Source organism: Canis aureus, chromosome 2, assembly GCF_053574225.1.
Source record: "Canis aureus isolate CA01 chromosome 2, VMU_Caureus_v.1.0, whole genome shotgun sequence".
NCBI lineage: Eukaryota > Metazoa > Chordata > Mammalia > Carnivora > Canidae > Canis > Canis aureus.
Window position 1 is genome coordinate 26,210,747 of NC_135612.1, and position 18,725 is coordinate 26,229,471.

At 34.7% G+C, this 18,725-nt stretch overlaps 1 protein-coding gene across 11 annotated transcripts in view; it reads left to right on the plus strand.

Moving 5' to 3' along the window:
* The window catches only part of SSBP2 (single stranded DNA binding protein 2), a 308,559-nt gene that overhangs the window by 265,389 nt on the left and 24,445 nt on the right, over nt 1-18,725 (plus strand). For 9 of the 11 annotated variants that reach the window (XM_077866330.1, XM_077866340.1, XM_077866290.1 and 6 more), the window contains 3 exons: nt 107-198; nt 6,404-6,452; nt 17,144-17,179. In XM_077866330.1, coding sequence (XP_077722456.1) covers nt 107-198; nt 6,404-6,452; nt 17,144-17,179 — 177 coding nt within the window. The remainder of the gene's footprint in view (nt 1-106; nt 199-6,403; nt 6,453-17,143; nt 17,180-18,725) is intronic. The other 2 variants (XM_077866322.1, XM_077866297.1) reach the window with 1 other exon arrangement.

Consider the following 18,725-nt stretch of genomic DNA (forward strand, 5'->3'; position numbering starts at 1 on the left):
GAATTGCACAGGCCTTATCCAGTCAGGAGTTATGTAGGGAAATCATTAACCTGCTCTCCTTTCTTTCCCCCCTCCTCTTTGGTTTTGTTTTTTTGTTTTGTGGTAGTCTGACCCTTGGTTATCATTACAGAACTATGGAGGTGCAATGAGACCCCCCCTGAATGCTTTAGGTGGCCCCGGAATGCCTGGAATGAACATGTAAGCAAAATGCTATGTTATCCTGTTCAGTGTTCTATTTTCTGTCTTCTTAAAATCCCACTAATTTGTAATACAATTTGAACTTCTCAATTTCTGTGTAGTATAAGATGAAACTAGTGTAAATGAACTAAACATGGGCTGTAGTGTTTGCTTCATTTTTACAACAAACTCTGTTTTCTTCCTTCCCCTGCAACTTTTAATTTTTTCCGTTTTCAGATGCCAAATGCCAACCTTTAGCCACACTTTTATGTTTCCTTTATTTAATAAAAAATTAGTCTTTTATAAATAAGCACATAGTCTCCATATATAGTCTGTATAAAACTATAAAGAGATGCTGGCACCAAGATGGAGACTTAACTCCATAGAAGCAGACAATTGCTACTAACTTCATTTTCACAGATATATATTAATCCCTGAAAGTTTTTCATTCTGAGTCTTTACTTTTGCTTTGTTGGGACCACTTTTAACCCAGCAAGAATTCTCTCTGGTAGTATCTTCTATATTAAAGAACTTGCCATAATACAGGGTGAATTTTTGTTTGAAAACTAAGATGGATATGCTTGGATAAGGAGCAAACTAACACTTTTTTGGTTGTTTTGGTTTGCTTTTTTACCGAAAAGGCCTTTGAAGCCCAAAGAGAGTCATTTCTAAATACCCAAAATAATACCGGCCATTAAGGAATTTTTATTTATTTTTCATTAGCTAACTTGCCCCCAAAGTTCCACCTACACCAGGTGCTTATTCGTGACTTTCATTAATTTACTAAAGGATCAATTCCATGATGTGGCCTAAAGAAAGCTTACCAGAAATAATGAGGCTGTTCCATATAAGGTTGTGGGTAGTTACCTCTAATATATTTTCCCATTTGTCCATGTTTTGGTTATTTACATATCAAATTAGATAACTCTGCCATCACTTAATGGCATTGAAGATATAATGAGATAAGCTCTTTTGATATAGATAGGGATTTTTGTGAGTTTCTGAATCCATTTTCATGGAAAGTAATTTTGCCTAAAATAGAAAATAGGTTAATAAGTGGGTATGAGCCAGACTCAAAACTAACAGAACAAGGGGGAAAAAGTAGGTCAAATTTTCCTATCACATCTTTTCACTTTTAAAGTAAAAATGGGTAGACATGAAGTCTGACTTTTCGTAAATCCCTTAAAGGCTTAGCCTTTATTAATGGTTGTTACAAAAAGAAGTGATATTTTATGCTTATATCAAACGCTGTAACTCTTACCAATAGGATTTAGATATATATAAAATTTATCTACCTGAGATTCTGACTTTAAAATGCAACAGCTTTCAGGGAATATAATTTAGAATACTGTGTATAGACATAGGAGGTATACACTTTGAACATTATGATCAATCTAGATTTATCATTAAATATTAAGACTGTATCTAATCATTTTGTATATTACATTTCACTATAATTGGCTACGTGGTCAACTTTAGATCAACCTATTTTTATTAGTATAGAGAAAAAAGCTATTTTTATGTAACCATTAAGAGATTCAGCTGCATAAAATTGTCTAGTTTCTTTCTCACATACACTTAAACAGATAAACATAAACATTTAATGGGTACATTAAATTCCCTAGATTATAAACACTAAAAATATAGCTCAAATTCTTAATATGATCATTTTGTTGATATTTGAATTTGGGTTTCTCATTTAAATATACCAAGATGCTATAAAATATTTTTTATTACATAATATTGCACTGTTCATACAATTTCTGGTTTTTAAAGAACCTTTAAACCTTACAGATTCAGGTTTCCATTATTTGTTACTTGACTTTTACTTGCAGTCTTACATAATTTCCAGTTTTCTCTAAATTAGGATATTCTTAAGGAACAATGAAATTGTAAATATTTCCTTATTTACATTTGTAAAGATTTCCTTCTAACAAGGAAGTTCTGAAGTATGGAAGATCCAACCAGAGCAAATTATTGTGTTGATATTGGCCCCAACAAAAAGAGAGTGAATTTAAAGAGACATGAAAAATTAAAATGTATTTTGTCCATTGTACTCAATAGAGTAAACTTCATTGAAATTCACTTCATAATTTAGTATCTTTAAGAGAAAGATACTAAATCTTACTCTGTTATGGCAAATAAGTATTTCTAACTGGCATTTGTGCTTTCTTCACTTTTTTATATGTTGGGTAACTTAAAAATTAAAGGAAAAAGCATTGGAATAGTGTTATTTTAACTATGACTTTAACAGTCTAAGATATTTGTGTTTTGGGGTCAGGTGGAACTGCCAGAGAATCATATCTGGATGAGTTTTCTTTAGGTTGTCTCTTTTTCTTGTTTACCATGAAAGTATAATGATAATTAAAAATAATATCCAACTGTGCTCACTGAAGTAATTAAATACTGTATTCTAACTGGCAAACTATTTGGAACAAAAGTTTGGTCATGTTAATAAAGAAATATTGGTTGCCTCCAGAGAAAATGCTTATTCTAATATAATTTTTACATTTCCATGCTCTAAACTCAGGATAAATTATATGTAGTGTCATCCAAAATTAAAATAAAACTATGCTTTTAATGTTTCTCTGTTACTATATTTTTAATATGTTTCAGTAATTTAAAGTATAATTTAAAACTATAGCCACAATGTAAATATTTTCAAATTCATTATAGATAATTTTTTAGAGAAACTATATTTCTAAATTAAATACGTTTTTAGGGGTGCCTGAGTGGCTCAGTCAGGCATCCCACTCTTGAGTTCAGCTCGGGTCATGATCTCAGGGTCATGAGATTAAGCTCTGCATTGGGCTATGTGTTCAGTGGAGTCTGCTTGAGGTTCTCTTCCTCCCTCTCTCTGCCCCTTGCCTCCACTCCCTCCCTCTCTCTCAAATAAATGAATCTTTAAAAAAATAAAAACAATAAATAAACTACATTTTTACAAATTTCCAAAGAATTTAGGATTCAGCATTACAACATTCCTAATTCAAATTTGTATATGTTGGTATTTTATAGAAACTAAGAGGACAAAGGATTTCAAAGGATCTAGATCTTCCTGTTATCCTATAGAATGATAAAATTTGGGTAGTTATTATTTTTAAATAAAATGTATTACAAAAGAGAATTTTTCTCTATAGTAATCATAGTGCTTTGATTTCATCATATCTGTATACCCTTACCAAAAAACACATTCTTCTTTTAAATTCTGTTTTTCACTTTATTTTTAGATGAGGCTACCCTGATTCTACTTGAAACTATACCTATATAAAAATTTCCATTCAGGGGCACCTGGGTGGCTCAGTGGTTGAGCATCTGCCTTCAGCTCAGGTTGTGATCCCAGGGTCCTGAGATCAAGTCCCACATCAGGCTCTCCACAGGGAGCCGCTTCCTCTTCTGCCTATGTCTCTGCCTCTCTCTCCCTGTCTCTCACGAATTAATAAATAAAATCTTTAAAAAAAATTTCCATTCAAAATAACGCCTGTGTTACAGTTTGTAGGTTACTTTCTTGATAATACTGATGGTCCTCAAAAGAAGTGGGAATGACTGCACTTAAGGAATTGTTCTTTTTTTTTTTAAGTTTGTTTTTTTCTTCAGATTTATTTATTTGTGTGAGAGAGAGATAAAACAAGAGAGAGCAGGAGGGGGAGAGGGAGAAAATCTCAAGTAGAGTCCCTACTAAGTGTGGGGACTGACTTGCGGCTAGATTCCACAACCCTGAGATCATGACCTGAGCCAAAATCAAGAGTTAGGCGCCTCAATTGACTGAGCCATATAGGTGCCTCTGAAATTAGTAATTGTTTTAAAAGAACTGTTCATTAATATAACCCCCATTTTATTTAGCACTATTTGTGAAACTTAAAATGTTTTCAAACTCAGTGGTAATATTGGAAGAAATTTAGCTTATCCATAAGAATTATTAATATTTAACCTATCATATTAAAATGCAATTTAATATGAAATACATAGTGTGCTGAGACTAACTTAGTGTCTATCAAATAATTGAAATGCATAAAGGTATTGTTACTGATAATAAATGTAACATTTAACATTTAATTTAATGCTATTATTTATTTAAGTAAAATATTTAGTTATTTAACATTTAATTTGGCATGTTAATCTAACATTAAATGATTTTTTAAATAAGTGAAATATTATATTTAATCTTATTCAAACAACGCTGTTTTAAACATAATACTTCAAGGGACACCTGGGTGGCTCAGCAGTTTAGCGCCTGCCTTCATACCAGGGCATGATCCTGGGGTCCCGGGATCGAGTCCTACATCCGGCTCCCTGCATGGAGCCGCTTCTGCCTCTGCCTGTGTCTCTGCCTTTCTGTGTGTGTGTCTCTCACAAATAAATAAAAATAAAATCTTAAAATAATAATAATACTACAAAATTATATGAGATCATTATCGACATAACGTCATTGTGTACCAATTTTTGCCATGATTTGGATATAGTATTTTTATGCTATTTTAAAATAAATATTTCCCAATTTCATTATTATATTTTATTTAGCATCAAATAAATGATGTGGATTAACATCAAACAAGTAAAATATTTAACTTGTCAATATATATCCTATGTTTTACCTCACTTTCTGTCCATGAGGACATTGATTGAATTGTATATGTAAAATCATCTTTCTAAAGTGTTCCAGTAGTTAATTGTAAAAATCATCATCATTATCACCATCTTAAAGAGGCACCACTTTCCAGAGACAGTACAAGTACCCCTAACCTTTTCCCTGTGCACAACACTTTGACTAACTCCTCTCTGGCATCTTATTTTCTTCTTTATTCCTCAAGCAGAATTGGAGAAAGTTGTATTTGGGCACCCTAACAGAGCCCAAAGATAGATTTTCATGTACTTCCCTGCTATTTATATCCCTGGGGAATTCCAAAACAAAATGAAAAACAGTTCTTAATTGTCCAAGTAATATAGCTAACTTGGAGAGCTTCTATCTAACATGTAGAATTTCAAGTTTAAGGTCCCTAAAATAAGAATCCAGGGACTTTTTTTTTAATTAAAAATTTCCACTTTCTACTGCAATTAGAGGGAAAAGGGAATTTTCAGTGACCCTAATTACAGAGGACTTGCTGATAGCGGTCTACTTTTTATCAAGCAGTATTTATTCAGGTATACTTAATACTAAAGCATGAGGACAAGAGACCTTTTTCACTTAATTAGACATTAATTTTGTTTTAAAAGATTTATGTCCTTCTAAGCTATAGAATACAAAACATTATCCACCACCCTAAAATGAAGTAATTTACCAACATATGTTGAAATAGGAAAGATTACTTCCTATTTTCCCAGGATTTACTCTGGTCACTGTCTTAAACTATAATTATGAAAACAAGAAATGTGATTCCCTTGTTTAAAAGTAACTAAATTGTCAGTAGCACTGAAAGATAGATTGATATAAAATAACATACAAAGTCACAATATATATTCTGTGATATTCTATGTGTTTTTTTAAAAGGAGTCCACTTTAATCACCTTTTCTGTATGTTTATTTATTTATAGTTTAATAAGAGCAGTCATTTTACATATATTGATATTTTAAAGTAATTTCATTTTAATTTTGAATGGGATACTGGTGGCACTTTTATTTATGTCATGGGATTATAGTTTATGTTTATTTTATAATTCATGCTTTTTGCGTCATAAGTGTGTTTTCATAATGATTCAGATATATATACATATATTTACTTTTAAAGGTGACTATCACTTTTAGTGTTTATCACAATAATTGAATTAAAACTAGACCTACCCAAAGTAGTTTGATTTGGGAAGAAAACTATTTTGTGGAGGAACCAAATCTTTTGATTTAAGAAGTAAGAAAGCTAGGGCGCCTGGGCGGCTCAGTCAGTTAAGCGTACAACTTTGTTTCAGCACAAGTCATGATCTCAGGGTTGTGAGATTGAGAGCCCTGCATCTGGCTCCACACTGAGGGCAGAGTCTGCTTGAGGTTCTCTCTCTCCCTCTCTCTCAGCCCCTCCCCAACTCATGTGCTCTCCCTCTCTCTCTCTTAAAAATAAATAAGTAAATCTTTAGAAAAAAAAGAACTAAAAAAGCTATGAAAATACAGAAAGTAATTTCAGTGTTGAACTAGAACTGCATGGTAACTGAACTGCAAATGTTATCCTGCATGATTTGTTATTGCTTATTGTGAAACATTCAAAGCATAGGTTAAAATTTCATTTATCATATTGTCTTATAGGGGTCCAGGTGGTGGTAGACCTTGGCCAAATCCAACAAATGCCAATTCAGTGAGTATATGTATTTTAAAATTTTCTTTACACTTCGTAGCATTTAACAACAAAAATTTGTTGCTTTTGAAAGCCCTGCAATTGATTATATTAACTTATTTTAAAAAGTAATCATTCAGGCAGCCTGGGTGGCTCAGCAGTTTAGTGCCACCTTCAGCCCAGGGTGTGATCCTGGAGACCTGGGATCGAGTCCCACATCGGGCTCCCTGCATGGAGCCTGCTTCTCCCTCTGCCTGTGTCTCTGCCTCTCTCTGTGTGTCTCTCATGAATAAATAAATAAAATCCTAAAAAAAACTTTAAAGTAATCATTCAAAAATATATTTTGCATATATTATTTTTAAATATAATTTTTGTATGTGATTTTTTCACATCATCATCTAATGTAAGCATATATTCTATGTAGATTTACAGACTTCCAAAAATAAAACAAAATGTGATTTAAGTATACTGTAGTAGCGTATATTTATTGTAACATATATTTATCATAAAATGATTTGATCTTCTAAAATAACTATAATAATCACTTTTGCTAGATAACCTCAATCTCCATCAGAGTTATTATGATTATATTTATTGTACTGTTAAACCTAGGTTTGCTCTCTTACTATGCCAGGAAGCGGGTACATATTTGTCCTGTGCCTGTTGGCTAAATTGACATTTTTACACATCTGTCTGTGTATCTCTTTCCTCACATGTTTTGTGATAGTCGTTTGACTGCACAAATATTTTTTCTCTCTTAATAATATCACAAATATATGCACAAGTTGAAAACTAAGCTTTCAGTCTTAAAATTAATATGATTTTAATTTAATAATCCTGGTGATGTTTTTCCTTCTTGATTTTGAAATCTGAGTTTCTTCAGGATGTGAGAGAGGTCTGCTGTGTAATTTTGTGTAGTGTGTGCACTGCACAAAGTTTCCCTCACTCAAGGGAGTCAGTAGGGTATTAAAATATAGCTTGTGTTCTACTTAGAAAGTCTATGAGTATCTGCCCAGCAGGGATGCCTTTTACTAATATGCACAGAGGTAACTTCATTGATGGGCAGTGGCCTTAATGTTAAATAAACATGAAACTGATCCAATATTCAAGGTTAGTTTAAACTTCAAGAAAATTTAAGGTGAAGTATGTGTGGTGTAGGAGGAATCATCCTAAACTCATTGCTATTCTGAGGCAGACCCACTTTCTTCTCAATTAAGTAAGCAATTCATATATTTAGAGAAAAAAACTATTTATCTTCCTGTCTCTTAGTTTCAACAGCTAATTGAAATAGCATTTGGGATGGAGAGAAGTGATGATCTTGCTTTCATTTGTGTCTTCAGTGTACTATTTTATCTCAACAAATCTTTCTAAAATACTGTTTTGCCAGATTATGTTATAATGTGAATATCTTTATCTTCTAAAATTCTTTTCTTTTGCTTTATACTTTTGAAGAAGTCACATTTCTATTTGCTTCTTGCTATATGCCTTTCAAATTCATTCAGGATTTCACTTTAAAATGGCATCTGGCTAGCAGCTCGAGATAACAGTTCTTTCAACTCTCTATTAAAATATCCATAAAGATACAGGAAAAAACAATTTTTTATAACACTGAAAACTGTGACAATCTTCCTATTGCCAGAATCTGGAAAGACTTTCTAGGATCTGCACTTCTGTTTAAACTGAATTATAAAAAGCACCATCGATAGTGCACCTTAACTATGTAAGCCTTCCCACCTAGAAATAAGATTCTTCTTCCTCACGGTCAGCTCTACCAGCTATCCCTCTAATGCCTGTTGCAGGCAGCCAAGTGCAGTTCACACCACTGTCTGCCTTCAGCAGTATCTCCTTTTGCACACTCACCTGGAGATTCTATCCCCCAAAAGCTGCCTAGGAAGGTGAGCAGGATTTGGTATTGAGAATGGTGCATTGTACCGAGCAGTTATATTGTCCAGGTAAGAGGATTGGATAAAGGCAGAAATGAGAAAGTTTTGCATTCTGGTGACCTTTAGTTTCTATGTACTCTACCTCTTCAGAATTTCATGGACCCGAGCACTGGGGATAGGAGAGTGTACTGTAACAAGTCAGCCACTCTGCATTACTTTAGCCCCTGAGAAACACTAGGAATTAGGGTAGGAGGTGTGCATATGAGACCACCACGCAGTGGTCCTTGTGAGTGGCCATTTGACCAGCACACATGCAGTGAAGTAATAGAGTCGCAAACAATCCCTTGTGTTAATGTCTATCATATGTGGATCTGTCTCCCCCTCCCTCAAAGAAATGTGTGTAGGGAAAAAATGGGAAAGGCCACCAGCTTTCTCTTCAGAAAAAGAAAGGGGGTCATCATCCTGAGTTGAGAAAGACAAAACAGTCCTCTGAAGAAGGAATCATTTTGAGAACAAGAAAAAAAAATCATAAAAAACCTGATGACTTTCTGGCAAAAACATAGGGCTTACATGAAACAAACCAAAAGTATTAAAGAGGGATTTTCCCCCTAATTACTGTTGATTATATCCTAGTGACAATTCATCTATACTGTTTTGATTTCCAAATTCCTAAGACTTCTTGTCCATGTTTTTTAATTACAAACACTTTTTATTTTGTATCAGTACAGTAAGTCTCTGGCTCTTTAGGCCCCCATATTAAAGTAGTTGTTTGTTTTGTTTTTGCTGTTTCCAAATATGTTTCACATACTGGTTTTTATTCTTTTAAATGTTTACATCAAAATAACTTCAGATTTATAGTAGAGTTGCAAGAGTAGCTCAAAGAATTCCCATGTGCCCTTCACCCAGATTCCCAGGTATTAAAGTAATACCACATTTGCTTTATGATTTCTTCTCTCTGCATATACCTGTTTTATCCTGAACCACTTGAGCTGTATTTGAGTTGCTGACATGATGATCCTTTACCCCCAAATACGTCAGTATCTATTTCCTAAAAGCAAATACATTATCTTTCATTACTACAATAAAAATCAAAATTAGAAAATAAACATTGATGAAATGCTATTTTCTAATCTGCAGACCTCACTCAGATTTCACCAGTTGTCCTTGCAATGTCCCTGGTATCAAAAGAAAATCCCAGTTCACTTGTCACATTTATCCATTGTGTCTTTTGTCTTTAATCTAGGACAGCTTCTCAACTTTTTTTTTTTTTTGTCTTTCTTAACCTTGCAGGTTTGTTAAATGCAAATCAGTTATTTTGTAGAATGTGCTATAATTTGTTTTTTTCTGATGTTTCCTCATGATTAGATTCAGGTAATACATATTTGGTAGGGATGCCACAGAAGTAGAATGTTGTGATTTTCTCAATGCACTATTTTAGGAAGTGTGTGATGGTGATTTGTCCTGTTGCTTGTAGAGTTAACTCTGATCCCTTAGTTAATGGTGGTGCTTATCAGGTTTCTCTACTGTAAAGTTGCTGTTTTTCCTCTTGTAATTATTAACTTGTGGAAACCTACACTGAAATGACTGTAAATATCCTCTTCTTCCTTATAATTTTGTCTGCTAGTATCCATTGATGACTCTTGCCCAAATCGTCTTTTGCTATGTTGGTTACCAAATGGCTGATTTCTAATTCTGTCTTTCCTTCTCCATTTTTTTTTTTCCTCCTCCATTTTTTAGTTGAATCTCTACTATAACAAAGAGTTTTTCTTTCTTCTCCACCCATTCATTCATGTATATCAGATGTACTTATGGACTCTTATTTCATTCAATAGGTTTTTGATGCTAAAATCATTCCAGATTTAGCCAGTAGGAACCCCTTCAAGCTGGATCATTTGTCCTTTTGACATGTTCCATTATTCTTTGAACACTTGAGGCTCATCTAATATTTTCCCAGTGCTAGTCCTGACACAGCCATGTCTTTAAGAAGCCCTGGTTCCTTTTAGTGAAGAGTCATATTTAGAACCCATCAGAGTGATATGACTTCTAGAGCCTCTCAACCGACATAACTAGGATATAGATGTATATTCATGCACATAACCATACACATCTATATCTTTCTGTATCTAATATATGTATTAAAACCATGAGTATATACCAGTGCTTCAGTTTCAGTCCAACACAGGGTTTATTTTAGACTTTCTACTTTCCACTTCTCTAAAAGCAAAAAATCTGCCTAACATTATGTACATTATTTATTTATTTGCTTCATCTTTATCAGTCCACAGTTGTGTCATGTAAAAGTATTTTAATCAGAAAAAAATTTTGGCACCCTTTTACATGGAACATAGAAGAAACATTTTTTTTTTAATTTTTATTTATTTATGATAGTCACACAGAGAGAGAGAGAGAGGCAGAGACACAGGCAGAGGGAGAAGCAGGCTCCATGCACCGGGAGCCCGACGTGGGATTCGATCCCGGATCTCCAGGATCGCGCCCTGGGCCAAAGGCAGGCGCCAAACCGCTGCGCCACCCAGGGATCCCTAGAAGAAACATTTTTAAGGATAAATTCATTTTTTTAGTTCAGAATAGAAGAATGATTTTTACTTTTAACTTCCTTCAACCTGAGCATTACAATATTGGCCTTAGATTCTTATTTGGAAATTTATTTACAAACCCACCAATGATTGTTCCTTTTTTATATCTTTCAAAGGAACTGTGAACTTGGGTTTACTTTTATGGTACATTCTAATCATTAAGTAGCAAGCACTTTTATTGAAAGTATCTCAATTGTCTTTGGAGATAATTGATTACAGGGTATAGACAAACAACCAGACTCGTGTTGAGAGAATATCACTGGATTATGTATCTGAAAAGTCCAGATATAAATTAGTTTTAGGGCGTATTTGATTCCAAGGGTCCAGATAATGTCATCAGGACCTGGTCTCTATCACTTACCTTTGTTTTCCTTGACAATAAGGCTGTGTGGAAGTCCAGATTTATATCCTCAGAGATCTCATTTCAGCACAAAGCTTTATCACTTAAACACAGAAATTGGGAATAACTAACTGAACTAGATTTGTTTAGCTTGAGTCATACACTCATTTGTGAATTATGACCTGAGGTTACAAGCTCTTCAGTCTGGTCAGGGTCACACAGGCCCACTCCCCAAGCCCCACTCAAACCACATGGAAAAATAAGAGGTATGGTTCACCAAAGAAAATTCAAGGAATTGTTAGCAGAAGAGGGGTTAAGTAAAAGCTACAAATATCCAATATAGCATTGTATTTATCAACTCCCTAATATGACAGTAAAAACAAAGAAGAAATCCCTTTAAGAAAAAAAAAAACATGATAGTCTATCATAGTGATTAAGCCCAAGGGAAATACAAATATCTGTACAAATATATCCTCATTTTTTTTAAAAGCACTAAAAAGTAATAGAATATTTTCAACTTTACACTGGCATAGCTAATGTCTTGTCATTGCCCTCTTGGGGAGGTTTCTAGTAAGCCAGTGCTTCTAAGGTAGTTTTAAACTTCGCAGTTGAAGAAAGCTACTTAACAAAAATGCTACTAACCATTTTTTAAAAAGAAACCAAAATCTCCAGCTACTCTACTCTTCCCTGCTACAGTACCACTGTCATGGACATTAGGAGTCAGAATATTTCAGAATATTTAATTTATTGGTCACGTCTCTTGAATTATCTGTCTAGCTTAACCAGACAGTATATATAGCCCTTAATTTTCTCACCTGACAAAGAATTCTTCTAATTCCATGATTCTGATCTTTTAGCTCCTTGATCTTGCTTATCTTCCATATCTGCATTTTCATCTTTCAGCTCATGTTAATGGATATTTTGTATGACGTCTGGAGAGGGGCAGGAGATTAATTACTTTGGGAGAATTTGGACACTAGAGGTGGAAAAAAGCTTGGACAAAAATAAAAGAAGAAATGCAGGAAATGCTTGGAGAAAAATTATTAGCTAGGGGGACAGATTGTCTGGGAAGGCATAGAAGGCAACAAAGCTGGCAGCCCGGGTGGCTCCGCGCTTTAGCACCACCTTCAGCCCAGGGTGTGATCTTGGAGACCTGGGATCGAGTCCCACATCGGGCTCCCTGCATGGAGCTTGCTTCTCCCTCTGTCTGTGTCTCTGCCTCTCTGTGTCTCTCATGAATAAATAAATAAAATCTTAAAAAAAAAAAAAAAGCTATAAAGGGGAAATGAAGGCCATGAGGTGGTCAGGGCTTTTGAATAGAGAAATCTGAACTGTGTCATCTGTGTGGAAGAGAGCTATATTTTAGCCATATATAAAATGGATGTAATAGGGAAATGAAGTTAGGAGATTATAGCAATGGCTTTATAAAATGTTATCAGAACCTGAGGTAGAGTGGTAATCAAAGGAATGATGGGGACGCATTTCACACATAGAATCAAAAACATTTGCTGACCTTACATTTAGGGATAAAGAGAAAGAAAAAGGGGAGGGTGATATCATGTCTTTGAATCCAGGTATCAGAGAGAATAGTAATAACACAAACTCAGCTAGAAATATAAAAGAAAAGGTTTAGAGGGTAGTGAGCTTTGTTTTGGGATGTTAAATCTTTCGCTTGATCTAATAGAATACTAGATCATTTTCTAGCATAAAATGGAAATGTAGTCAGTTGAAGTTTTATCTCTAGTCCTAATCTCTAATAAATTCTTGATGTATATTTCTAAATATCTGTTGATCAGATCTACCTCAATGTCTATCAGTGCCTTCAAATTCAACATGTTGGATATTTCCCCAGACTTGTCCCCTTTCCTGAATTCCCTATGTATAAATTAGTAGCACCATTATTCACCCACTCACCAAGCTGGAAACCTAGGAATTGCCTTAATTTTGGCCTTCTCTTGTCCACCACACCTAATTTGTCACCATGCCCTGCCGAGGACGTTTGTGAAAAGTCTTTCAAATCTTCTTACTCCAATTTACCTTGATCAGCACTGCCTAGAACACTATCATCTCTTGCCTCAACCTTTTGCAATAGACTCCTAACTTGTATTCATATTCCATGTTACGTCTAGGGTTATCTTACTAAAATATAAATTTGAACATGGTCTAAAACCAGTGACTCCATATTTACTACAGCAGAAACTCATTTACAGTCTGACCATATATGCTTATCATTTATTTCAATTTCCTTTAAGTACCACACTGTACCAGCTGTATACAATTATGTACCATTTCCCTAATAAACTATATACTGTCATTTTCTTTTCTTCTTCTTTCTTTCTTTTCCTTCCTTCCTTCCTTCCTTTAAGGTTGATCCTTCTCTTTGTCTTTCTGGTGGTCACTTATTCTCTGTAAGTCGGTTACCCAGCTCAAATGTCTTCTGTACCCACATAATTCTTCTAACTATATTGTTATATTTTCTGTCTCTCACACTAGGCTGTCAGATGCTACTGGTAACATTCAAGAGCACAGGTTTAGTAAAGTGCTGCTAGGCGTAGAAACCTAAATGTTCTTTTTCTTTTAATGAGAGCATGGAAGAATTTGAAGTAGAAACAATGAGTATAAGTCAAAATTAAAGAACTTTGACAGGACACTAATGGAAAGCAATTGAACTAGATGAGGTAATAAATTTAGTATTTTTATTTATTTTTATATTATTATTTCTTAAAGATTTTATTTATTTATTCGTGAGAGACACACATACAGAGAGAGGCAGAGGGAGAAGCAGCCTCCATGCAGGGAGCCCAATGTGGGACCCGATCCCGGGACTCCAGGATTACGCCCTGAGCCGAAGGCAGATATGCATAACCACTGAGCCGCCCAGGCTTCCCAAATTTAAGTATTTTTAAGTGTTTATTGTATTTAACTGTGTTTGAAAGAATCACGAAGAGGGAGAAATTTAAAAAGGAGCAAGGACTTAGGAGAATGAGGTGGTTGGAAGGAACTAGCTCTGGAAACAAACAGAAATAATATCTTTTTTCCACCTGGATGAATGGATAAAAATTTTAATTATAAATATGGAGTGTTGAGTTGAAGATGAAGGTGTATAGCAAGAATTTGATAGCTTTAATATATGACAACAGGGCAGACTAGCAACTCAGGATGTTATAATCACCATGAGAGCCCTCTCACAAAAGTCAATTGTTAATTATGCAGGATTTTTTGAGCTAATTGTTAAATCATTGGTAGCTTGAAATCTTCCATGTGGGACTATTCACACCACATAAATTGGCAAATGCTACAGATCGGGACTTTTTTCTCCCAGAGTTTGTTGAGTTTACTGCTACACCACTAAAATGCTTCAGGGCTTCCATGAAAGCCAAGCCAAAATGCTTCCAGATATTAGTGAAGACTAGGTTGAAATAGGAGAACATGATTGTATGTTGGGACTTGTCCCTTGCTTTGTATTTCTCTCCTGGAAATCTCTACTATGAAACAGAAAAGGTGGTTAGGGGGTGATCAAAGAGATGGAAATTAAAAAAGTAGGCTTTAGGATAATGAATTTAAAATATTGGAGAGAGAAACAAAATGCTGACAGTGGCATGGGGAGGGGCAGAGGCATTTTAGTAGGAAACTAATAGGGAAATAATGGACTTAATAAACATGGAGAAATTGTGTTGGAAGGAGATTCTGATTGGAATATAAAATAATATCTGTGAGTGTCCTAAGGAATAAGAAGGATGTCAGGCAAGAGAGTCATTTAGATCTCTGTGTAAAGACTTCTAGGATGTAGCCATATGCACAAATGGAGGAGAGGGAAGAATATTGTAAAGTGAAGGAAGGTGGCGAAGTATAAATTCCAAAGATTTATTTGAATTCAGAGCTTGAACTCCTGCAGGGCTTAAATTCACGACCCTGAGATCAAGAACTGAGCTGAGATCAAGAAGTCAGATGCTTAACCACCCAGGCGCCCCTAAGTTCCAAAGATTTAAAGAATGGTTAGATCATATTTTGAAGTTGATAAAGAATGATGGCATGCAAGAGAGAGAGGCAGAAGAACATAGACCCGATGTTAAAGTTATAAGGAGATGAAAACTGGAGCCAAAAGATAAGTTTGTGATTTGGAGAGAGCAAATGCACATATTTAAAATAATAAGAAGCAGGGATTCCTGGGTGGCGCAGCGGTTTAGCGCCTGCCTTTGGCTCACGCACGATCTTGGAGACCCGGGATCGAATCCCACATCGGGCTCCCGGTGCATGGAGCCTGCTTCTCCCTCTGCCTGTGTCTCTGCCTCTCTCTCTCTCTCTCTCTGTGACAATTGTAAATAAATAAAAATTAAATTAAATTAAATTAAATTAAATTAAATTAAATTAAATTAAAAAAATAATAAGAAGCAGAAGATGGATGGATGGTAGATCATGAACTAAAAGGGGCCCAGGAGAGCAAAGTTGTATTCAGCCACTGAGTTTAGTAAATGTACTGGCCATCAAGATCTCAGTACCCCGGCATGCCTGGGTGGTTCAGCGGTTGAGTGTCTGCCTTGGGCTCAGGAAAGGATCCTAGAGTTCCAGGATGGAATCCAACATCAGGGCTCCCTGCAGGGAGCCTGCTTCTCCCTCTGCCTGTGTCTCTGCCTCTTTCTGTGTTTTTCATGAATAAATAAATAAAATCTTAAAAATCTCAGTACTGCTAGTAGAAGTAATCCTCATCATTAGTGATGCTGGATAGGTTGGTAATGGCCATCCACAGGGCTGAATTACCCGTAGGCAGACCAAGCAGGGGCCTCGGAGGCATGTGGTCCGTGCTTAAAGCTAAGCATGGACACCAAACAAGGAGAGAATTTTCAGATAATATTAAATATTTCCTCTCAAAGAATTATTCATCAAAGGAAAATCATAACTTTGTTATACTTCCTTCTTGCTTTATAGTTTCATATTATTTTTATGTTTAATTATATGGAAGGTGTTGAGATAGAGTGAGGGTTTAGAGTAAAGATATTATCATCTTTTCACTACTCTATTGGTCCATTTCTGGCTGTCTGCCTCAAAGAATGTAGTAGTTTATTGGCCTTTTCCAGAATAATGCAAAAATATCTCCTCTGGATGTGCAGAATTTTCATGCAAGTGAACTAGTGAGCTACTGTGAAAAAAGAAAATATTTGGATTTAGCTCTCTTTATTAATATTCCACACTCAAGGGCTTAGTTTTAAGTATCTGTTTTATAGTTTTCATTTCTTAAATTATGACAACAATGTTGTATTAACGCTCTGTAATCTCTAGAAAAGAGTTTGGTTAAGAGCTTGATTTAGAAGAGAAAGAATTTGTTACCCGTCTGATCTATACAAATTATCTTTTTACATTTATTTATGTATTATATTATTTTCTCGTAGCTAATTAGAAAAGAAAGGGGGAAACATGAGGTCTGCAGATAAAGTATTGACCCATACCACATGAATGTAGTAGCCTAAAACCTATCTTAAAAATAACAATAATGTACTCCAGAATGCACATAAGTTAGGAGTTGCATCTGTAAAAGCTATTAATTTGAAAACTCTGGTTTCTGGTTTTTAGCTGCACAAATATATATCTTTCTAATTACAGAATAAGTGCCATTAGTATCAAGCAGTGAGTACAGCTGCCCTGAAACCAGTATAACTTGAGGCTGTAATTCCATCTAAATTCCTCTTGACCTAAATCCACTCTTTTTTATAAATTTAAATTTATGCTGCATTTATTCATTTTTCTAGCACTCTACAGTTATAAATGCCTTTATTCTTCAGCATCCTTTGTGATACATTTTAAAACTTGATAAAAGTCAGAAAATAGTTCATTTTAGGTAAGTCTCCATACTGTCACATGAATCAAAATATATATTTCTTTGTCCTGTTCACATTCCAGATACCATACTCTTCAGCATCTCCTGGGAATTATGTAGTAAGTACATTTGGGATTGTTTGCTCATAAGATTTGATGTTATGTTTTATTTGGGCAATGAAATAGTTGTCCAGATGTTAAGAAGAGCCCCTGTGTATTGGCCAAGAAGTGAACATCTGATATGTATTGAGTTTTTCGTCTGCCAACCTCACTACATATGTTGATATTCATTAGTGAAACAGTTATCAATCTGGCCAAAATTGCCCTGAGTACTGTGTTTTACTACAGCATATGTTTCTGTAAACCAATACAATACACTGTGTCCAATCATGAAGAAAGCCATCCCGAGTTACACAATGATAAGCTTGAATTTGCAGTTCTCCCGAAGAATAATCTACATCCCTTCCCTCACTCCACTCACCACACTCAAAGTTTAGGAAGACATTAAACTTTTTCCCCCAATCATAAAGAGAATCAGAATAATGACTAGTGATTGGGAGTGAGTGGGGAGGCGGGGGGAGTTTTAAGGGATTTTTTCTTAAAAGAAAAGAATTAAGAAATTGAAAACACTTATTTTTCTTCTTACTATTATTTAGTACATGTTAAAATTTTCCACTAATTCATACACACGTCAAGTCAAATTAACAGGTCTTACACGAGTTCTTGAACTTTCAAATGACTTTTTCACCATCATCACATTATAATCCTTGCTGCGTCTCGGGGTGGCCATGGAAGATAAATTGTTATAATATTTAGGAGTAAATGCCTACCAGAAGAGCAAAGATAAAATGATAAAAAGGAAAATCTTTCCTAAAGAAATTTTGGAGGTGGTGGCTAACTGGGGTGGGAAAAAAAAGGAGGTCTGAAGATCGATGAGCATTTTACTCTCCGTAGAAATAATGTTTTATGAGCGTAGTAAAAAGCACACACTGTTTTTGGATCTGTGAACTTAGGGCTCAATGTCCTCTTATGCTGTACAAACTAAGAAAGCCTCACTTTTTTCACATTCACTATGAAGCAAAAATGAAAGTAAGAAGATGTGGGTAGAACCTGTTTTTTTTTCCTAAATCACTTGAGAATAAGCCTAATATATAGTTTTATGAATTTATTTGAAAGGAAATTTAAATTATTTTTTAAATAGTATATATATCATTTGAAATAATTAGTGGGCTGTGTCTATACATTCAGAATGAAGTACAAATGTATCCACTTAGTAATTTATCCAGATTAATTACTGTACATCTGAAAAATTCTAAAACCCTTTGCCGGAGTTATCCATTTTGGTTGTCTGAAATAACTGAATTAACCTTAGAATCACCTAATTTCCATTTCAGATCGATTAGTAACCCACAGCATTAGTCAGCACTGCCTCCCATTTCTAATTGTTGTGATAGCAGAAGGTTCAATGCTCTGGAAGTGTAATAGTTGATACCAAAAGAGAAAGAAATAGCATCAGTGTATTTTTTTAAACATATGAATATCTTTGAGTTTTTAGCTTTCTATAAAAAAATCATGATACAAAACATAAGAAAATTATAATAAACTAAATCACAGATACACATGAATGATTCTGTTTTATGGATTTGTAAAGGCCCCAATAAATGGT